We start from the raw sequence: 24095 nt of genomic DNA, 5'->3' as shown, positions 1-24095 counted from the left end.
ACTCCTCCCCTCTTATTTTCACCCCTCATCTCTTAGCAAGGAGGGGGATGTTGCAATTACCACAAGATCGTCATCTAAGGATACCTAAAGACAATGAAAAATTCAGTAATTATAATCATAAACAGTAGATCATAACCTCGTTTTCGACTATTAAGGTACTGAATAAACGCGGAAATCGGTTTAGTCAGGTGGGTCATTGGTAAAGAGATCGTCCACGGCAAAACAAATTTCGAAGCATGCTATCTCTTGGCATGGGATAGGAGCGGTTGGGTAGGAAAAGTCAATCTTTCTGCAAGTGTATCAAAGACCATAACAGTGATCTTTGCGGCTACTAGGAATCAGTTTGAAAAGACTTTCAGGAGCAGGCGCTTTCATCAGTTTAAAGGGTACACAATCATTTTATGAAAGTTTCCATCCCCTGGTCGTTTAATGCTAGAACCATAGCTTTTAACGAGGAGGGGATTGTAGCAAGTACCAGAAGATCGCCATTTAAGGGTACCTAAAGACAGTGAATGCTTCAGTTATTATAATTATGAACAAGTTAACCATGACTATGTTTTCGACTATTAAGGAACTGAATAAACACAGAAACTGGTTTAGTAACGTGGATCATCGTTAAGAGATCATCAACGGTAAGACATTGTTAAAGCATGCTATCTCTTGGCATGGGCTAGGAGCGGTAAGGTAGAAAAGGTCAATATTTCTGCAAGTTTATCAAAGACCATAACAGTGATCTTTGCAGCTACTTGGAATCAGTTGGAAAAGACTTTCAGGAGCAGGCGCTTTCATCAGTTTAAAAAGTTACACAGTCATGTCATGAAACTTTCTATCCCTAGTCGTTTAATGCTAGAACCGTAGCTGAGCAGAGCTATGTCATCACTTGAAAATAAACTCTCAGTTAGTATTACTTCTGAGTGGGTTATAATTGTTTAAGGTGGACAATACTATCTGCACTGGCCACACTTGATATTAACAGACGGTAGTGATTTCCAGGTACGTATTCCTCAGATATGTGCAGAATAGCTCACTACACGCGTAGAATAGGTTTGTCACCTGCCATTGTGAGTAATTCCCTGCTCATCAAGGAGCAATAAAACATATTACCAGCTTAACAAACCTGCCATCCTCCCAGATCTTCAGCTTTGCAGCTTCACCAATACCATACAAAAGAGAAGTGATTTCACAGCCTAGAAAAGCGTTGACAACCGATAATTACTTTGTCCCCTCTGGTAGTGCCTTTGTCATCAGGTCACAAATGTCAAAATATTAATGGAATCAGAAGATTCTCCAGTCTGGAAACTATAAGGACTTTGTTTAGGCTTTGCATGACGTATCAAAAAACTGATTTGGTTTTATTTTGTTTTAAACAGGTCTCCTTTTGCTCAGCTGAAGTAAGCGCATTTTTTGCGAGTAAAACGTTTGCATTACATTCCGTTTTCTGTACGTGACACTCTGACACCACAAATTCCCCACCTGTCAGCAAAATTATGATTCGACCTGTTCATTGAGGGGAGTGAAAGTCCTCGTCTTCCCAGGAGACACCGTAAAGTGAAAATTATAGTAAGGCACGGTTTTCTTTTTGTTCGAGAGAAAGAGCACTGTTGAGTTTTGATAGTGTCATTATGGAATGTGCATTAACGTGCCTGACCTGACTATGCAAATAACACCGTTGCTCTTGCTGCTAATCCAGCACCTGCCCAAGCAATCCTAAATGAAATAACATACTTCCCTCGGCTTCTTGGCATGAAGATCAACGCGGTCAAAACTTAAGTCATTGATCTGAAAACACAGTCAGAACATCAGCTTGTGCGTTACAGACAAGAATTGGAAAAGTCGATAACTTCACACTTATCTTGGCTCGCTAGTAGACTCTCGTGGACGCTGTGAACTTGACGTACAGAACGGAATTAACAAATCCTAAGCCCTCTTTTCTCAACTCCACTTCCATTTGAGGAACGGATGGGAGAGCAACACGAAGCAAAAAATTTGTGTCTTCTCAGCGGTTGTTAGTTCTTTTCCTTTCTATGCCGTTGAGACATGGCCACTGAAGGACCTTTATCTCTTTAGTATATGAGTCTTTGACCACCGAAGTTTACGACAAACCCTGAGGATTTTTTACTCCAACAGAATCTCATATTGCTGATATTTGCCACCGCTGCTATAATATTGAGCCCACTCCCATAATTGTCGAACAGAAAAGATTGTGTTGGCTTCATGAGAAGACCCAATGACCATATCATCAAGCAAGTGCTTCTAGCTGCTCCTTTGCCAGACTGGCGCAGGCATCCTAGTGTCAATTAAGGAATTTGTGAGCAACTGTCAAAAGCTACCTCGATACTATTGGTGGATTTCAAAAGTTTGGCAGGAAATGGCAGAGCTGTTGGCACAGGTTCGCCGAAAAGCTGCCACAAAATTGTGACAAATCGGAGTCAACCATGAGGAGTCTTCTAGATACCAGGCAAGCCATCCACGTGTGGTTCCATAGCAAGAACAAGTAACTGATTTTTTTCACTCGCTTCGTGTGGGCATGATTTATATCGTCATCCCGTTTGTTAACTGTCAGACGTTAGGCTAAATAAAGTAATTCTGTTCAAAGGTATGTATGTGCTGCTTTCATATCAAATCCAGAACTTTGGCCCTATCTGACGAATTGGTGTCTTTATTAAAGTCAAGTATACCAGGTGGGCATATTAAAAGGTCATTTTTGAACGTATCGGATAGATTCGAATAACTTTTGACACTATAGTACAAAGCCACTGAAATAATAGGGAAGCGTTTGTTGAAATGACTGATGTTGGTCACTGGTGAATATGTATGTCAAAGTTCTCTGCACGACCATATACACACTGACGTTTTGATGAATCGAGTATTTCCGTTTGTGTCCCTTATAATACATTGACATTCATGCTCGGTGCTCAACATCATGGTTATCTTTCAGACAACACAGTCTATGCTTGTGCGGGTTTCGAAGTTTTTCACGGCCGAAGAAGGGGGCTTTCTTTGGATAACAGCGCTCCACTTTGCATCTGATTGTCAGAAAAAGCTCGTTTTTGCTAACAGTCTTTGTCTACATTTGCAACACATTCACACTCGGTGCTCAACACCTCTGAGATCTTTCAGATGACACAGTCTATACTAGTGCGGGATTTGAGGTTTAAGTGGCAGTTACTGTGTGCTGAATTTGCATTGGAGAAGAATATAATTTTTTGGGATAACAGCACTCCACTTTGCGTCTGATTGTCAGCACTGAACACCCTCGTCCACATTTTCTTTGATCAATGCAATTGATAAAAGTGAGGTAGCCGTTTTAGCATATTGTCTTGATTTGCAATGCTGATCAGGTTTCTGCAATTAAGTGTCATTTGTTCAGTTTATAAGGTCTGGTCATTTCCCTGCAAATATACATTTTCACCATCTGACGAAGTTTGCGTTAGCTTCTTCAAGCAGTTTTTCCACTGTCCATGTAAAAATTTGTCCTCCTTTATGCAAGTAGGCTATAGTGAGCAATGTACCTACATTTCCTTTTGGCCTCAAAGAGCAGTACAAAAAGGGGAGAAACCCTACAAATAGAGATGAGGGGATATAATTCCAAATTACAGTCATTGAGAACATGTTTAATCTTTTTTATTTAAAGGTAGCAGTTGGCTTTAGAAGGCCTTAATAGTGCCAGCCTGGGTCCATTAGAGAGATTCTGAGGGAGTTTTCTGAGCCTTAATGTGAAGTAAACGTTCCATATTTTGCAACAGGCTTTATGCAGAATCACTTAGAAACCGTCCCACTGTATTTGATTCAGCAAAAAGCAGCAGTATATCTACCGTCATACAATTTCTTTCTTAAAGTTTGGATGAAAACATAAAAATCAAGACATTTTGGAGGAAGTAAGTCAGTGAAAAAACTGAGACTGTAAATTATATTGAGTACAAAATCCCGTATCTTTGGGAGGGGGACAAATTTGGATCAGAGCCCGTCTCTAATTTTCCCAACTTATAAATTTGTAATAGACTGATTTTATTTCTTTAACATTAAGGAAAAGAGTGAAAATGAATTTTTTTGGACATCATCTTGACACTCACCCTATAAGCATCATAAGAGAAATTCAAAATTCAGCGGAGAAAATTCAAAGAGAAAATCCATGGCTTATTTCAATTTAAATGCCTCATTCTTCTGGGTGGAAAAGGATCAAAATACCGTGTGGTTGCTCATGTTCTTTTGTATTGAGGACGCACAAGGTACATTTTGCCATTTCAGTTTGTCAAATTTGCCTCTAAGAAACTTATTTTATCTTAGGAAAAATCGATAGTAAAGAAACATGTTTTTATACTTTTGAATATTAACTCTTCTTGTTAGAAAATCTCGTTTTTAATGTATAAAGTTAATATTCAATCAAGTGCTTCGAGGTTAAGACGGAAAAAAGTATGATAAGTGCGGTTTAAGTACTTTCGAAAGACTCATATTTAAAGAAAAGCAGCTGTTTAATAAAGATTTCCGTAATTTTCATAATATGTTTCAGTATGTAATGATTTTCAAATATCCTCAAATTACTTGCAAATATTGACAGATGTAATTGTGAAAAGGACAAGCTTTTCTTTTTCTTAATTAATTTATTTTTTAACCTTTTCCCCCTCATAAATAAAAAGTAAATAAAGGAGCAATTTTTGAAGTGAAAAAAAAACAACATAAGATTATACTAATTTTTAAAGCAATCTCCATTATTGTTTTCAGGCATCAAAGAAATCGCTTACGGTTAGACGCACTTTCGTCAACAAGCCCTGAGAGAATTCGTCCTTTGAAGCACCAGTTAAGCTCTGATAACATGATAGCACCGATGATGAATGTCCCATCAGTTATGATTGACAATCGAAAGACGTGCTCGGAAGAAAACTTTGCAAGGAATCAAAACAATTACTCAGGTATGGGTTCTTTTTTTTTCCTTTTTCGAAAAAAAAGTTACACAAAAAGCTGAATATTGAATTTAATTCAACATATTCTGAAGTATATTGAATTTAATTTATAAATACATGTTTCCTACCTGAAAACTTCTACGTGAAATTTTGTCGTTTATTGTCTTTCAGGTATTAAGAAAATAAACTTAAAATCAGGGTTGAAGTCCTTAAATCGGAAAACATGCGGAGCGTCAATTTTACGCGAGTTGCATGAAAAGCAGAACATTGACTTTTGATTTCTCCATTTTTGTGAGTATATTAAAGTAAAATTAAGTATGTTCCGTAGCTGAATTGCTTAACAAATGCGATTTTACTTTATTTTAAGTCATATATTACATTTTATTTATAGCATCAAATTTAAAATGTGGAATCTAATTCTAAGCTATAAAACACACTTCACACTGCAGGGCCGACGCAGGGACCATGGTAGTCAAGAAGCGTCGTTAATTCTTAAATAATAAGCTATAAAACACTTGTACCATTGGTTCCAAAGGCCTCGGCTCATGTTCGAGGTGGATTAGGTTGATGTATCATAGGTAGCGCAATAGTTCAGCCTAAGTAAAGTACGCTGTGGGTACAATTTTTTTTCACAAAGTCACTTCGTATAGAAGTAGTTGTCGTAGAAATTTTGTAAGGAACTCATCCAATTACAAATTGAAAGTTTTAGTACCCTTTTTAAGAGGCAAAAGGGGTTAAAGGGCAGCCAGCCCCCTTCCACGCCTATTAATTTCCCAAGATCTCCAACCAAAATTTTGAGATAGCCATTTTGTTCAGCATAGTTGAAAGATCCGGAAACTAGGATTCTGGGGATGCCCTCCTGAGCCCTTGGGGCAAGGTCTGCAAGTTATTCAATTCTCCCATTGTTTACATATAGTATTTATAATTAGGAAAGAGGCCATGTTTGACCTCTAGTATAGGCCCTAACAGTTACTGCGACAAGGATAGGCAATTCAAGCCCCGCCCCCTCCCCAGCCCGATCCTCCAATCAACTGTCTTCTAGATGCAAGTGACGCAACATTGCGATGTCGCAAAGGTAGGTATTTACGAACCTGTATAGGCCCTAACAGTTACTGTGACAAGGATAGGCAATTCAAACCCCTCCCCCTCCCCACCTCGATCCTCCAATCAACTGTCTTCTAAATGCAAGTGACGCAACATTGCGATGTCGCAAAGGTAGGTATTTACGAACCTGGTGGTTATTACACAATATAGTCTAGGCTAGAAAATTTATGAATTTTAATTCTTTCAAAAATATTTCTAAGAGTAGGTCTAGGTTTTTTCTAGCTTCCAATATGGCATAAGTAGTTTGGAGGTGTAATTAAGCCTATACTAAATGATCCTCCATTCTCTACCCCTTTTCCCCATATTACTCTTAATTTCTTATTAGCGTATTCTTAATTAAAGACATGGAAAAATTACGTGTGACCCGATACAATTTTAAATTAAACTAGATTCTCCGCAGCTAGCGGTCAATCCCGACAATGCTTAATTGTAGTTCATAGGTTTGTTACAAAAGCTTGCAACCAAAACGTTGTTCATACGTTGGGTTTATTGTGAAATGTGAGCTTGCAAAAATTTTGTATTAGACTGAATACGAACACACACCTATGGATAGATTGCATTCAAAAGAGGTAAGTTTTTTTACATTATGTTTTCTAGTATAGGTAAGTTTTAGAAAATTATACTGTACTTCAACTAGTACCTGTAGTTAAAGACATGCAAAGTCTGAATAGAGAAATCTACCTAGGCTAGATACAATTTGGACTATATTTTCTAGATTGGACTGTCATATCCAACTTTTCCTACCGGACTTGGGTTTGATCCTCCACCGAAAAAGTACGTAAAAGGTCCAGTTTTCAACCGCTTATGTTTATATACTTTGTTGTCTCAAATGTCTAACTTTCTATAAACACATTTTTCAGTTTTAAAATTTTTTATTGAACCAAGCTGATCGATACAAAAATTTAATAAGAAAGCCATACTTGTTCACAATGTTTTAAAATCAACATTAAAGAATTTCACACTAATATTCTCACTTAAAAAATCATTCACAACGAAATAGGTGTGAAAATATTAACAATACTTTGAAAAGAATAATCACTATTTCAAATTTGTCTACAAATTGTCCAATATTTTTCCATACAAAATTATTTCTTCTGTAGGTGTCAAAAACCTCAATCGTCTTCCGGGACATCACTAGTAAACCAACCCAATGGCCAAAAAGCAGCCTAGATGGGCTGGTATTCACCACGATGATTGTCGGAAAGCTGGTAAATGTAAGACGATCAAGAAAGTCGGAAGGTAAGCAGAAACTTTTGTATTGTTTAGCAACAATGTCCTTTTTTAAAACAGCTAGCACTTGATCTGTATTCATGGTGCAATTGGGAGAAATACAGTACCTGAATTGTCATTTTCCAAAAATGTCTATTGAAATCCGATAATTATAAGGCTAACAGACGCATCTGTAGCTTGTGAAAAAGTAACAGTTTCTCAAACTTTTCGGTTTTAATGATTTTATTTTATTTTGGCTTTAAAATTTCTGTTATAAATTTTTATTTTAAAAGTTTTGGTTTAGCAGCTTTAGTTTTAAGGTCTTACGAAGTTTTTTTTTTTAATAATATTTTCAAAATTTGAATTTTAACCTTTTAATTTAAAGCTAGTAATACGGGACCCAGAGATCGAATCATGCTGCAACAATGCACTGCAGGGACAATGCAGGGACCTTACTAGTCAAGAAGCGTCGTTAATCTGATACAATACAATACAATTTAAAGGTAGTTTTTGAAATTTTAGTTTTAAATTGTCAGTTTTAAAGTTTTAAAGTTTTTATTTAAAGTTCCAGTTCGAAAGTTTAGCTTTGAATTATCAGTCTTAAGACCTAGGTTTCTTTTTCTCTTAATTTAAGTGGTAGTTTAAAAAAAAAATTAATATAGTTTTACACTTAAAGTTTTAGTTTTAAAAGTTTAGAGATAGAGTTTGGTTTCAAATTATCAGATTTAGAGTTTAGATCTTAATTCTTTTGTTTTAGAAGTTTTAGTTATAAATTTTAGATTATAAGATTTTAGCTTCAAAAGTTTTTTTTTCTACGGTTTTACTTTTAAAGTTTTAGATTTATTACTTTAAGTTTTAAAAATTGTTAGGTTCAAAGTAATAGTTCTAAAAAGTTTTGATTTTTGGGTTTTCGTTTTAAAGTCTAAGCTTTAATATTTTACTTTTATAGTTCTTAAGCATTAATTTTAAACTATTTATTATTTTGAAGTTTTAGTTTTAAAGTTAAATCAATTTTGTTTTAGTTTTATAGTTTTTGGGTTCAAATTATCAGTTCTAAGGTTTAGGTCTTAATTTCTTTTTTTAAGCTTTAGCTTTGAAAGTTTTTTCCAGAAGTTTCGGTGTAAAAAGTTTAGTTTCAAAAGTTTTAAAATATTAGTTTTAATTTTAAAATTTTTAATATATTTTTCTAGATTTAATATTCGTTATATTTTTTCAGCTTGAGTTTTAAAAGTTTTTCGTTTTAAGGTTTTACCTTTAAAGTTTCAGTCTAAATGTTTTCATTTTTTTTCTAGCTTAAAAATATTTGTTAAAAACTTTATTTTTAAATTTTGGGTTGCAGTTTTAGTTTTAAAGTTAAATCAATTTTTTTTTAGTTTTATAGTTTTTGGGTTCAAATTATCAGTTCTAAGGTTTAGGTCTTATTTTTTTTTAAGCTTTAGCTTTGAAAGTTTTTTCCAGAAGTTTCGGTGTAAAAAGTTTAGTTTTAAAAGTTTTAAAATATTAGTTTTAATTTTAAAATTTTTAATATATTTTTCTAGATTTAATATTCGTTATATTTTTTCAGCTTGAGTTTTAAAAGTTTTATTTTTAAAGCAATAGTTCTTAAAAGTTTTTCGTTTTAAGGTTTTACCTTTAAAGTTTCAGTCTAAATGTTTTCATTTTTTTTCTAGCTTAAAAATATTTGTTAAAAACTTTATTTTTAAATTTTGGGTTGCAGTTTTAGTTTTAAGTTTTTGGCTGCAGTTTTTTTTTCGCTTTAAATTTTCAGTTTTAAAATTTTTATTCCAAAGTTTGAATTTTAAAGTTAGTTTTAGAAGTTTTGGGTTTACAAGTTTTAATTTTGAAAGATCTTATTTTTTTTTAGTTTTGAAATTTTACTCATAAGCTTTTATTTGAAGCTTCAGTTTTTAAATTTTAATTCAAAAAATTTTAGTTTTAGAGTAGTAATAGTCTTAAAAAGTGTTTTTGAGGGTTGGAAGGTTTTATTTTTAAAGTTTTAGTCTTATAATTTATTTTTAGGGCACTAAGGTTTTGCTTTTAAAATTTTAGTTTTAACAGTTCTAGTTTTAAACTTATTTTTAAAGGTTTTAGTTTTAAAAGCATTGGTTTTAAGGTTTTATTCAAAAAGTCTTTAAATTCAAATTATCACTTTTAAAGTTTAGGTCTTATATTATTCTGTTTTATAAGGTTTAGCTTTGAAAGCTTTTCCAAAATTTTCAGATTTAAAGTTTAAATCTTAATTTTTTTTTTTATTTTGAAAGTTTCAGTTTTAAAGAATTTTATTTTAAAGTTTATAGTTTTAATGATTTTAGTTTTAATGTTTAGATTTTAGTTTTTTTTTTTTCTCAAATTTTAAGTTTTAGCTTTAAAAGTTTTCTTTTCTAAGGTTTTATTTTTGAAGTTTTAAACTTAAAGGGTTAGTTTTAAAAGTTTTCAGTTTTAAAGTAATAGTTTTAGAAAGTTTTTGGTTTTGAGGTTTTCGTGTTAGAGTCTAAGATATAATATTTTAATTTTTCAGTTCTTAAGTATTAGTTTTATACTTTGATTCTGAAGTTTTAGTTTTAAAGTTTAGTTTAAAAATTTTAGTTTAAAGTTATAATTTAGAGGTTTTTGTTTAAAAGTATTGGTTTTAAGGTTTTATTCACAAGGTTTTTATATTTTAATTATCAGTTTTAAAGTTTAGGTCTCATTTTTTTTCATTTTACAAGTTTAAGCTTTGAAAGATTTTCAAAAAAGTTCAGTAGATGAAGTTTGATTTTAAAAGTTTTAAATTATCATTTTTAAAGTTAAGGCCTTAAATTTAGTTTTAATTTCAAAATTTTTATTTTATTTTTGTAGATTTAATATTCGTTATGTTTTTTAACTTCAAGTTTTTAAGCTTTATTTTTAAAGCAATAGTTCATAAAAGTTTTCAGTTTTAAAGCTTTACCTTTAAAGTTTTAGTCATAATGTTTTTTTTTCTGGATTTAAATTTTGTGCTAAAAACTTTTAATTTGAAGGTTCGGTTTGAAGTTTTACTTCCTAGGTTTTACCTGTAATTTTTTTGCTTTAAATTTTAAGTTTAAATTTTAAAGTTAGTTTTTAGAAGTTTAAATTTCATTTTGTCAGTTTTATAGTTCATGTCTTTAATTTCTTTTTAAATTAAAAGTTTTAGTCTTGAAAGCTCTTTTTTTTAGTTTTGAGTTTTTAAATTCCAGTTTAAAAATTTTTAGTTTTAGAGCAATAATCTTAAAAAGTTTTTGGAAGATTTTAAGATTTTAATTTTAATGTCTTACAGTTTCAGTTTTAAACTTTTGTTTTGAAGCTTTAGTTTGAAGTTTTCATTTTAAAGTCTTAGTGTTAATATTTTGTATTATAATTTTAGTTTAAACGTCTTAGCCTTAAAAACGTTTCAATCACAAAAAATTTGGTGAAGATTCCTACAAAGTGAATAATTCTAATAAAACATAAAATAGTCAATTTAGGTTAGTTTCAAGGTTTAAACCCTTTAAGTTAGGTTAGTTTACGACAGGTTGACGTGGCATGCCGCGTCAACCTGTCGTAAACTAGCCTAACTTAAACGGTTTAAACCTTGAAACTAACCTAAATTGACTATTTTATGTTTTATTAGAATTATTCACTTTGTGGGAATCTTCACCAAATTTTTTGTGATTGAAACGTTTTTAAGGCTAAGACGTTTAAACTAAAATTATAATACAAAATATTAACACTAAGACTTTAAAATGAAAACTTCAAACTAAAGCTTCAAAACAAAAGTTTAAAACTGAAACTGTAAGACATTAAAATTAAAATCTTAAAATCTTCCAAAAACTTTTTAAGATTATTGCTCTAAAACTAAAAATTTTTAAACTGGAATTTAAAAACTCAAAACTAAAAAAAAGAGCTTTCAAGACTAAAACTTTTAAATTAAAAAGAAATTAAAGACATGAACTATAAAACTGACAAAATGAAATTTAAACTTCTAAAAACTAACTTTAAAATTTAAACTTAAAATTTAAAGCAAAAAAATTACAGGTAAAACCTAGGAAGTAAAACTTCAAACCGAACCTTCAAATTAAAAGTTTTTAGCACAAAATTTAAATCCAGAAAAAAAAACATTATGACTAAAACTTTAAAGGTAAAGCTTTAAAACTGAAAACTTTTATGAACTATTGCTTTAAAAATAAAGCTTAAAAACTTGAAGTTAAAAAACATAACGAATATTAAATCTACAAAAATAAAATAAAAATTTTGAAATTAAAACTAAATTTAAGGCCTTAACTTTAAAAATGATAATTTAAAACTTTTAAAACCAAACTTCATCTACTGAACTTTTTTGAAAATCTTTCAAAGCTTAAACTTGTAAAATGAAAAAAAATGAGACCTAAACTTTAAAACTGATAATTAAAATATAAAAACCTTGTGAATAAAACCTTAAAACCAATACTTTTAAACAAAAACCTCTAAATTATAACTTTAAACTAAAATTTTTAAACTAAACTTTAAAACTAAAACTTCAGAATCAAAGTATAAAACTAATACTTAAGAACTGAAAAATTAAAATATTATATCTTAGACTCTAACACGAAAACCTCAAAACCAAAAACTTTCTAAAACTATTACTTTAAAACTGAAAACTTTTAAAACTAACCCTTTAAGTTTAAAACTTCAAAAATAAAACCTTAGAAAAGAAAACTTTTAAAGCTAAAACTTAAAATTTGAGAAAAAAAAAACTAAAATCTAAACATTAAAACTAAAATCATTAAAACTATAAACTTTAAAATAAAATTCTTTAAAACTGAAACTTTCAAAATAAAAAAAAAATTAAGATTTAAACTTTAAATCTGAAAATTTTGGAAAAGCTTTCAAAGCTAAACCTTATAAAACAGAATAATATAAGACCTAAACTTTAAAAGTGATAATTTGAATTTAAAGACTTTTTGAATAAAACCTTAAAACCAATGCTTTTAAAACTAAAACCTTTAAAAATAAGTTTAAAACTAGAACTGTTAAAACTAAAATTTTAAAAGCAAAACCTTAGTGCCCTAAAAATAAATTATAAGACTAAAACTTTAAAAATAAAACCTTCCAACCCTCAAAAACACTTTTTAAGACTATTACTACTCTAAAACTAAAATTTTTTGAATTAAAATTTAAAAACTGAAGCTTCAAATAAAAGCTTAGGAGTAAAATTTCAAAACTAAAAAAAAAAAAGATCTTTCAAAATTAAAACTTGTAAACCCAAAACTTCTAAAACTAACTTTAAAATTCAAACTTTGGAATAAAAATTTTAAAACTGAATTTTAAAGCGAAAAAAAAACTGCAGCCAAAAACTTAAAACTAAAACTGCAACCCAAAATTTAAAAATAAAGTTTTTAACAAATATTTTTAAGCTAGAAAAAAAATGAAAACATTTAGACTGAAACTTTAAAGGTAAAACCTTAAAACGAAAAACTGTTAAGAACTATTGCTTTAAAAATAAAACTTTTAAAACTCAAGCTGAAAAAATATAACGAATATTAAATCTAGAAAAATATATTAAAAATTTTAAAATTAAAACTAATATTTTAAAACTTTTAAAACTAAACTTTTTACACCGAAACTTCTGGAAAAAACTTTCAAAGCTAAAGCTTAAAAAAAAATAAGACCTAAACCTTAGAACTGATAATTTGAACCCAAAAACTATAAAACTAAAAAAAAATTGATTTAACTTTAAAACTAAAACTGCAACCCAAAATTTAAAAATAAAGTTTTTAACAAATATTTTTAAGCTAGAAAAAAAATGAAAACATTTAGACTGAAACTTTAAAGGTAAAACCTTAAAACGAAAAACTTTTAAAACTCAAGCTGAAAAAATATAACGAATATTAAATCTAGAAAAATATATTAAAAATTTTAAAATTAAAACTAATATTTTAAAACTTTTGAAACTAAACTTTTTACACCGAAACTTCTGGAAAAAACTTTCAAAGCTAAAGCTTAAAAAAAGAAATTAAGACCTAAACCTTAGAACTGATAATTTGAACCCAAAAACTATAAAACTAAAACAAAATTGATTTAACTTTAAAACTAAAACTTCAAAATAATAAATAGTTTAAAATTAATGCTTAAGAACTATAAAAGTAAAATATTAAAGCTTAGACTTTAAAACGAAAACCCAAAAATCAAAACTTTTTAGAACTATTACTTTGAACCTAACAATTTTTAAAACTTAAAGTAATAAATCTAAAACTTTAAAAGTAAAACCGTAGAAAAAAAAACTTTTGAAGCTAAAACCTTAAAATCTAAAATTTATAACTAAAACTTCTAAAACAAAAGAATTAAGATCTAAACTCTAAATCTGATAATTTGAAACCAAACTCTATCTCTAAACTTTTAAAACTAAAACTTTAAGTGTAAAACTATATTAATTTTTTTTTAAACTACCACTTAAATTAAGAGAAAAAGAAACCTAGGTCTTAAGACTGATAATTCAAAGCTAAACTTTCGAACTGGAACTTTAAATAAAAACTTTAAAACTTTAAAACTGACAATTTAAAACTAAAATTTCAAAAACTACCTTTAAATTGTATTGTATTGTATCAGATTAACGACGCTTCTTGACTAGTAAGGTCCCTGCATTGTCCCTGCAGTGCATTGTTGCAGCATGATTCGATCTCTGGGTCCCGTATTACTAGCTTTAAATTAAAAGTTTAAAATTCAAATTTTGAAAATATTATTAGGTAATATTATAAGGTAAGACCTTAAAACTAAAGCTGCTAAACCAAAACTTTTAAATAAAAATTTATAACAGAAATTTTAAAGCCAAAATAAAATAAGATCATTAAAACCGAAAAGTTTGAGAAACTGTTACTTTTTCACAAGCTACAGATGCGTCTGTTAGCCTTATAATTATCGGATTTCAATAGACATTTTTGGAAAATGACAATTCAGGTACTGTATTTCTCCCAATTGCACCATGAATACAGATCAAGTGCTAGCTGTTTTAAAAAAGGACATTGTTGCTAAACAATACAAAAGTTTCTGCTTACCTTCCGACTTTCTTGATCGTCTTACATTTACCAGCTTTCCGACAATCATCGTGGTGAATACCAGCCCATCTAGGCTGCTTTTTGGCCATTGGGTTGGTTTACTAGTGATGTCCCGGAAGACGATTGAGGTTTTTGACACCTACAGAAGAAATAATTTTGTATGGAAAAATATTGGACAATTTGTAGACAAATTTGAAATAGTGATTATTCTTTTCAAAGTATTGTTAATATTTTTACACCTATTTCGTTGTGAATGATTTTTTAAGTGAGAATATTATTGTGAAATTCTTTAATGTTGATTTTAAAACATTGTGAACAAGTATCGCTTTCTTATTAAATTTTTGTATCGATCAGCTTGGTTCAATAAAAAATTTTAAAACTGAAAAATGTGTTTATAGAAAGTTAGACATTTGAGACAACAAAGTATAAACATAAGTGGTTGAAAACTGGACCTTTTACGTACTTTTTCGGTGGAGGATCAAACCCAAGTCCGGTAGGAAAAGTTGGATATGACAGTCCAATCTAGAAAATATAGTCCAAATTGTATCTAGCCTAGGTAGATTTCTCTATTCAGACTTTGCATGTCTTTAACTACAGGTACTAGTTGAAGTACAGTATAATTTTTTAAAACTTACCTATACTAGAAAACATAATTTAAAAAAACTTACCTCTTTTGAATGCAATCTATCCAAAGGTGTGTGTTCGTATCCAGTCTAATACAAAATTTTTGCAAGCTCACATTTCACAATAAACCCAACGTATGAACAACGTTTTGGTTGCAAGCTTTTGTAACAAACCTATGAACTACAATTAAGCATTGTCGGGATTGACCGCTAGCTGCGGAGAATCTAGTTTAATTTAAAATTGTATCGGGTCACACGTAATTTTTCCATGTCTTTAATTAAGAATACGCTAATAAGAAATTAAGAGTAATATGGGGAAAAGGGGTAGAGAATGGAGGATCATTTAGTATAGGCTTAATTACACCTCCAAACTACTTATGCCATATTGGAAGCTAGAAAAAACCTAGACCTACTCTTAGAAATATTTTTGAAAGAATTAAAATTCATAAATTTTCTAGCCTAGACTATATTGTGTAATAACCACCAGGTTCGTAAATACCTACCTTTGCGACATCGCAATGTTGCGTCACTTGCATCTAGAAGACAGTTGATTGGAGGATCGAGGTGGGGAGGGGGAGGGGCTTGAATTGCCTATCCTTGTCGCAGTAACTGTTAGGGCCTATACAGGTTCGTAAATACCTACCTTTGCGACATCGCAATGTTGCGTCACTTGCATCTAGAAGACAGTTGATTGGAGGATCGGGCTAGGGAGGGGGAGGGGCTTGAATTGCCTATCCTTGTCGCAGTAACTGTTAGGGCCTATACTACTGACCTCCACTGATCAAAAAGACCAAGGAAATTCAGGTGAAGCTTTCAGAGAATATTAAGGGAAGTTCTGAACTAAATCAAAACAAGGTATGTTATACAGGTTGTCAAAGTGGTGTAGCTCAGGAATAGCTAAGTGTGTTAAGTTGAAACTCTCAGGGAATGATGACGGGATGGTCAATTGACCAAAAAGGTAATATTTGCATGGTACACTACTCCTACTTGTATTAATGCTACTGCTACTACTACTACTGCTGCTTCTACTGCTACTACTACTACTTCTACTCTGCTACTGCTACTACAACTACTAATTCTTTTGCGACTGCTACTTTGGCTGAAGATATTGACGTGACAATTTGAGAAAACATTGAGCGAAAGTACTCTGTGCATACAGATTATAAAAGTGTGTTCGAGCAATATCTTATGAACGGCTTACCGCTCCATGGCTTATTTCACATATTTTTAAATATGTGTATACTACTAGTACTACTTCTTCTATTACTAATACTGCTATTACTACTATTATTACTACTTTTTCCACTAATATTGCTACCAAAGCTAAAAGTAGTAAGGTGAAAATTTCAAAGAATGCTGAGACAGTGTTGAACTAAATTAAAAATGTGCATGCAGGTTCTAACAGGAATTTTCTAGCGTGTTCTGAGGCGAGGCCAAAGGTGTTATGTGCATACTTTTACTAACGACACTGCTACCACTACTATTACAACTATTGCTGCAATCTTTGTTGTTTTTATTTGTTTGGTTTTACTTGTTTAATGTATATAAGAGTTTTGTTTTCCTCTTCGTTTAGAAGCAGTCGGAATGTCCTCACGTAATTCCCGGGTTTTAATTTTGTTTTCTCCGTCAGAATGGTATATAATCTCTTTTACAAATTTATTTTTAAGTTTACTATAGAAAGATTGCGAGGTCTTGGAAACTTTCAAGTTCTCGAGAGTGAAAGCAACTACACAACCCTTTCACTTCACGAAAACTAGCCTAATGATTTGAAATGAAATTCAAAAGATTTCGAATTTCGAAATCGAAATCAGATTTAGAAAATGAAACCTGGCGTTTACACGTTAATATTTGTTTCAAGTTTAGTACTTCGATAGTAATTTGTGCTGAATCAACTCAAATTATCCACACATCTCCTAATCTCTTCTAAAGTCTCCTAAATAAATCTTCCAGCGCAAATCTAGACAATGGTGCTAGAAAATATTTCAATTTTTTTCTTTAATACCTTTTTGCCAAATTTGGCCGAAATTTTCTATGAAACTTCAGCTAATGCAGATACGACAATGGGTGGGCTCATTATTAAAGTAGAATTAGTGTAGAAAATCCGTTTTTGAGAACAACGCTCCGAACGCAAAGCGACGAAAATTGAACATCTTGTTCTCGTTCTTCATCTTGTATAGGCAATTAACAAAACTAACTTTTTTGTGATAAGTACGGTAATTTTTGGGTTAAAGAAGAAGCACAGGCCCAAACTATACTAAGAGGGCGGAAACCAACGACCAAAGAGAGCAGAAACCAGCATTGTTGCCAACGCAGTACAATTTTGCCGTTTTTGGTACACTTTATAGGTCTTGTTACAATGCGATACATTGGGAAATATTTTCGTAAAATCAAATTCTCCGGTACATATTGGTTTCGCTTGCTCCTTTTTTACTGAGATATCTGTTCCAAGTTTTATTTTATCAAAAATGTTTATTCTTGTCACGGCAAATTTTTAGCCTGCTGTTCAGGTGGTACAAAAGCTCAGACCATAAATTCTACTACGTCGAATATGTGCACACTTAAAGAAACTGGCTGTAAATCCGGAATTTTTACTGGAAAGTTGATTCTAATTTTCAACCAGTTGTATTGATAGTGTTATACGTTATAACTGTTATACGGACTTTGTTAGTTGAATAAAATATTTGCAAACGTGCTCGAATTTAAAAAATTGTTAAAATGTAACTGTGTTTCTTGCTTTCTGCTTGAGATAAACGTTTAAAATCAGTCAAATACCTTTTTTAAAAGGTGTAACATGTCCCATTTATATTTGGCACAAAGTCTTTTAGATTTTTTTTTTCGTTAATATGTTTTATCGTTATAAAAAAAAAAAAATCTTTAGGTCTTAAGCAGGCTCTAAAACATTTTAACCAATGTATGATTTATAACTTAGTTCATGAGCGAGATAACAAATTTGGAGGTTCAGCTATGTACAGGATTTTTTTTTTTAAGCTTGATTCGCTCTTATGCTAAACCCTCAAATAAGACTGCCACCCACCAGTTTACCACTTCTTGAGATCGATTCGGTGAGACTAGGCTTATAAAACTCACATCTAATTCCTTATATACTAAGCTATGGCCGCATAGTATTACTTTTTTCATAAATTCAATTGCTAATTTGGGGAAGAACCTATTCTGTGCATCCAGGCACGTTCACGGAAATAAAAAAAAGAGTTGAATTGAGAAAATTTAACTGAAAGAATTGAAAAAAATATTTGAAAAAAAGAATTGAATTATCAGAACAAGTTGGGAAATTCTGGAACTTTTATAGGCTGACATTTACTCTCGCACCCTCCCCCCTTCACCTTTTGTTCGTGCTGCCAATCAATGATGATTGTTTCATGATTAATTTGAGACAAAATATAGATCACTTAAGACATAAAGATAAACATCAAGGCAATAGTATCTTTTACATGAAGGTAAAATTGACAATAGCGCTGTGGACCGATCAGCCTCTTTTTCCATTGTTTCACAAGCAAAAATGAAGCTCAAATTAAAATTAAGGCTGACAAAAATTAAAGCTGAAATTAATCCTACTTCTATCTTGTCATTTTTTTCAATATTTTTAATTAATACCCTCTATTTCTTTCTCTCTTCTTTACAAAAGTTCTATTTCCATTATACATTATACTGGTTTTACTGTATAGAACATTTTAAAGTTCAAGTCTAAAACATTTGATGGATGCAAACGATGTCATTCTTAAGACAATAATTCTCTCAGATTCGGTTATAACCATAGGATCGGCTAACCTTAATGATGTAATCTTTAACGACTTTCTTTATGGCCCAAAATAGTACGTGTAGTTAACGAAGTATTCTTAATCTTTCGAGGTTAAATGCTTTGTTATTTTAACATCTAAAACTGCGTCTCAGCTTTTTTTTCCTCTTTTTCACGCAGCAGGAAAATAGGGCTTAGCTTTATTGTCATGGGGATTTTACAATTTTTCTGTTGTGTGAGGGATTCCTTTTTTATCCTCTGAATATCTTTTTAGGGCCATCTTCTCCTGATTCCTCTTCGCTTCGAGTTTCGCCACCAGCTACTTCTTCCTTGCGACGTTTATCTGACAATTCTCTTACCCCTGGGCAGAAAAACGGTCGATCAAATATTTCTGGATCAACCCTTTCCCCTTCTTCTTGTCTGAGCATCAATGCACTACCAGAGAGAAGACACTCTAGTGTTGGAAATGATAGAAGACCATCAACGACGTCTACTCTTTTCTCTTCTATTCCAGCTATTGTAAGTTTGGGTCAATTTAATTACTATTAACAGGGAGCTCTGAATTGATAGTAAACGTACACTTGATGGTGTGAAAAAGTATTTCCAAATCAGGGAGGGAATTCAGAAGGGATTTCTATACTATGTGGCACTTATAAAAGATGGTTTATCTGGCTAAAGATTCTAAGGCCTATTCTAAGGGGTAAGACATAAAAACAATGTGCCCAAAATGAAACAGAATATATTAAGCATTCTTTTCCAGTGGTCATGTTTTTGTAGAAGCGTGTTTACTGAGTATCATAGGTAGTTTGGGTGATCAGTCATTATTGGAATTAAGAACTGTCTAGTACTATTAGAGACCATCTAATATACTTGCGTACTCTTTTTAAACAATAAGTAAAATCGACTAGGTGATAGAACGGGGATACCATAGGGAATTTATGGTAGGCACGCCACTTGCCTGGGCAGAGAATTTAAAGTGCCAAAACCCTATAGACAAGTGTGTATTCTCCTGATGAGCCCTTGTGTTGGGTTGTTGACTCTGGATTATTTGTCTTTTTTTTAATGTTCGGTAAATGACGACTTATACTTACTGACGATAAGACTACCTGTCCATGGATTATTCTTTATGGTTGATTGTGTATGGTTATGCTGCTTGACCTATGTGATTGTATGGATGAGTAAGGTTAAGGCCTCATTCAAGTGCTGATCTATATTAATCACTAATGTATGAAAACAGTCTTCCTTTTCTCCTTCTGTCTTTTTATTATGTGTTTGTGCTGTTGCACTGGTGATTTCTCTTTTCATTATAATATACAGCAGCCATTTTCACTTTCTGGGAAAAATGAATGTTAACTCTTATGACTTCACATTTCTGGCTGCTAGAAGCGGGGGGGGTGAAAAGTATTTAGCGGATACGTCCACGAAGATTTATGCTCTTTTTTCTTCCATTTACTATTGACTTCCGTATCCCAGCTAACCGTTCTAGAGAGTAAGGATCTGGTTAGTACCCTGTATACATGGATCTATTATTATGGCAACTAATTTACTTTATTGATTTTCTTGTGCACCCAAATTTGCAACCGGTACCTTATTTTAAGTACCTTTAGTATTTTTGTATAGGTTAGCAAGTTGCCAATCTGACTTTAGATCCAAAAGAGATCCTCTCAGAACACCAAAGAACCGACGTTAATCGTACTGTGTAAGTTATAGTAAGTATTAAATAGCCGCGTTACTCAGCGTTATTCAGTATTGATTCACGAGTTCAAGGTGTGAGGACCTCTTTTTGGATTGAGCATATCACTAATAATTGGTAAAGGATTATTGTCACTACCAGACCCAATATTTTCCTGTGCCCACAGCCAATATTTTCATAATAATTAATTCAGTGACCAAAGAATTATAATGAGCGGATTATTTTGAAACTTGAGTGAAAATTCCCTTGGGAACTTTGAATTCTCTTATTAATATTTTCATGACCTATATATGATATAGGTCAGGATTTAGAATTTGCTAAAATAATTATAATTTCCGACATTATAGGCAATTACCCTATGATAAAGGCGAAAGGAAAAACTTAAGCAGAAGTGTGGGGGAGAGCTATTTCCAAGAGCCGTGGTACCCGCTGGGCTTGTTCCTTAAATTGCGGGGAAAGGTAGACAGCCTCCAACGCTTCCTTACTTCTTTCGCAAGTGAACCTTCAATCTAGAGAAAATGGGAACTGGTAATTGGTGCGAAGATGAACTTTTCTACAATCCTATCCTGTGCTTTGTACAGAAAAATCATGCTAAAGGAGTTTCGCCCTATATGATAAAACAGTATATGGCCGATTTCTTCGAGTCTTCGTCTCTTTATGAGACCCGTAAATTGCTTTTTTTTAAGCTTTTTTCGAATGAAGTCCCATTGAAGCACGTAGGAGCCAATGCTGCATTGAACTGTGTTTCGGACATTGTTTCTTCGCTTGTAAAGTGCGATTCCCAGAACATGAAGCTTCCGGACTTTGTTATCAAATGTCCCAGCGAAGTGACAATCATCCCTGTTGATGCCTTCAGTACCCTCAGTGCCAAGGTGAACTCTTGTCTTGAACAGCTGCGTGTAATTGCGTCCAAGGCTACTGAGGGACAGTCTAAGCTTGAAGCCCCTACTCCAAATATGAAAAAACCAACCTACACTGCCGTTGTAAGGAACCCACCCCGGAGCTCAGTGACCCTATCCTTCGCATGAAGAAGCTCGAAACATTGGATGGTCACCAGTGCTGTCACTTACTTGAAGTACTACTTAAGTAAAATTTTCCATTACTTGTACTTGTACTTGTACTTAAGTAAAAACTCTAGGGTGTACTTATTACTTGATACTTGAGTAAGATTACGAAATACTTATTACTTCAGATACTTTTAATGTACTTGTTTTTCAAATAATTTACCTTTGACACGAAAATTTTGTGTGTGTGTGCTTCGGCAATGTACAAGAAAACATCACCTTTAGATTTAGAGCCAACTCAGATATAGCTTTTGTGTGTCTGTGCTTTGGCAATGTACAAGAAAACATCACCCTTTAGATTTAGAGTAAACTCAGATATACCTCCATGCCCTATTTTTGGATACGAAATAAGGTATTTGTCTTTGACAAAAAAAATTATAGTATTATTAACACTTGGTTTAATTTTTGTTTAAAAGTTATATAACAAAGAAAATTGAAATTATTTCGCAGTTCACTGGTCGACAGTGAGCTAAAATCCCTTGTTTTGTGCTAAATGTTGCATGCTATAGTCCATTTGGGCTTATATTTCTACCATTAATGTTTAAGTTTTGTCATCTCGTCAACTGAACCAGATTTCTACCATTTCATCATCTTCAGGACCATATTATTGGTAAAACTACTGAAGCTATGAATCTTTGCCCATCTAAATGTTGTCTGCAATAAACAAGAGTCTAGGTAATTCTAGCAGGATCCAATGCAGTGGTATTTTGTCAAATTCATATCAGCAAATTCAGGTATTCAGACGAGTCTGACTTCAGATTTGTCACTCCATTCATAAGTTATAGGCCCAACTAAATTAAAGGAAAACTCAACTTTCTTAAGACTTGAGACCCTCTCCCTCTCGCCCTATTTGAGATAGGGTTTGTGATACCGGAACTTGATATGAGCCCTGATCTTAGGCATCTTTGGTCTAGTTTAGATTCGGATCCGTTACTCCATTTGCAAGTTATACTAAATTAAACAGAAAACTTAAATTTTTCAGGAATTAAAACCCACTCCTCCTTGTTATATTTAAGCTAGGGTCTTTATCTCAGAAATTGATATGTTTCATGGTCTTGGGCCTCTTTGGTTCGATTTTCATTCAGATCCATCACTCCATTCTCAAGTTCCTCTGAATTAAACGAAAAACTGTTTTTAGCAGGTAAAGCCCTCTCCCCTCTGTTTTATTTGAGCTAGGGTCTTCATCTTTCAACTTCATGTATCTCATGATCCCTGTCACTAAATCTGGCCATCAAAATTTGCATCCAAATCCAACCAACGTTTCCCCCCCTATACGTGATTACACAGACGGACAGACGGATTTTACAGCGTCTTAGGTAGCCATGTAACTCATGTCTCAGATCTCTTATTTTAAACCCCGACCAGTTCTGGTGACATTGGGGGAGAGTTGGAGGGGGAAACCGGAAATCTTGGAAAACGCTTAGATTGGAGAGATCGGGATGAAACTTGGTGGTTAGAATAAGCAAATGTCGTAGATACGTGATTGACGAAACCGGACTGGATCCACTCTCTTTGGGGTAGTTAGGGGGTCCAGTGCTTCGGCGAGTTCGGTACTTCTGGACGTGCTAGGACAATAAAATTGGTAGGCGTGTCAGGGACCTGCACAAATTGACTTGATAAAGTTGATTTCCCCAATTCAACCATCTAGGGGGGCTGAAGGGAGAGGAAAAATTAGAAAAATGAGGTATTTTTAACTTGTGAGTGGGTGATTGGATCTTAATGAATTTTGATATTTAAAAGGACCTTGTGTCTCAGAGCTCTTATTTTAAATGCCGACCAGCATTAAACCTCAGATTTTTCTTTTAAATTAATCTATTGATTCTTATAATTTTGATAGAGCTCATGCCATATGAGCTCTTGGCTCTTCTGACCTCGTCACAAGTGCCAAATGAGCTCTTAGCTCTTACTTTATTCCTTTTTTCTCAAAAGATTTTCGACTTAGTCTCATGGTTTTTGCCACTTCATGGTGTGAAAACTGCTGCTAGAAATAGATAGGTTGCAACTTCTGCCGTATTGTCTTCTAGTATATTTAAATGTGTGCTTACATCGTTCCTGCGTCCCCTTAAAAGTTCTGTTTCTTACGGTAATATTGGTTTGTCTTCTGTTGCATATGCAGATGACGTTCTTCTTGTTGCCCGGACTCGCCGTGGATTGCTTTATGATTATACTATATTAACCAATGAACTATCTAAGATTGGACCGTCAGTTAATGCGTCTAAATGCGAGTTTATTTGTTTTAATAGCTCTTATGTGGTTGCTCCATTCGTTGCTGGGACTGCAATTCTACCATGTTCTTCTTTAGTTAGTTGGCTTAGTCTGTATTTCGGTCCAGCACTTTCCACTACCTTTTCATCCCTAGTGAATCAAGCCGTGAAAAACCTACGCGTCGCTTACGGAAAAATATCCTCAAACAAAAGCCGTTACTACCGCAACGGTTTGTGCATGATTTATAACACTTATTGCGCCCCTGTGTTTTTGTTTTTATCAGGCATGGCTCATCTGTTTCGTAAAAAAAATCCCCATACTCTACGTGCGGCTTATTTCAGATATTGCAAATTCCTCCTCCGGCTTCCTAGATGGCACCAAAACAGAAAAATAATTGCTCGAGTTGGTTTAATAGACGTGCCTTCTCAGATTCGGTCTTCCAGTGATAATTCATGTAAAAAGACTATATACTTTATTATCTACTTATATATATATATATATATATATATATATATATATATATATATATATA

The 24095-nt window shown here is 32.5% G+C and overlaps 1 protein-coding gene and 1 long non-coding RNA gene across 3 annotated transcripts in view; one reads left to right on the top strand and one right to left on the bottom strand.

Annotated features, from left to right (window-relative positions):
• LOC136036085 (SCY1-like protein 2) overlaps nucleotides 1–24095 on the top strand; it is a 258908-nt gene that overhangs the window by 218837 nt on the left and 15976 nt on the right. For both annotated transcript variants that reach the window (XM_065718074.1, XM_065718075.1), the window contains exons 13-14: nucleotides 4723–4910; nucleotides 18876–19120. In XM_065718074.1, the coding sequence (XP_065574146.1) occupies nucleotides 4723–4910; nucleotides 18876–19120 (433 nt within the window). The remainder of the gene's footprint in view (nucleotides 1–4722; nucleotides 4911–18875; nucleotides 19121–24095) is intronic.
• LOC136036088 (uncharacterized) lies at nucleotides 13701–15155 on the bottom strand. The gene is made up of 3 exons (XR_010619632.1): nucleotides 14893–15155; nucleotides 14225–14363; nucleotides 13701–13870 (listed from the first exon to the last, which is right to left on the bottom strand). It is a non-coding gene; the product is annotated as an uncharacterized LOC136036088 (long non-coding RNA).

This window comes from Artemia franciscana, chromosome 15 (genome assembly GCF_032884065.1).
Source record: "Artemia franciscana chromosome 15, ASM3288406v1, whole genome shotgun sequence".
Lineage (NCBI taxonomy): Eukaryota > Metazoa > Arthropoda > Branchiopoda > Anostraca > Artemiidae > Artemia > Artemia franciscana.
This window is presented reverse-complemented; position numbering and strand designations above follow the sequence as displayed.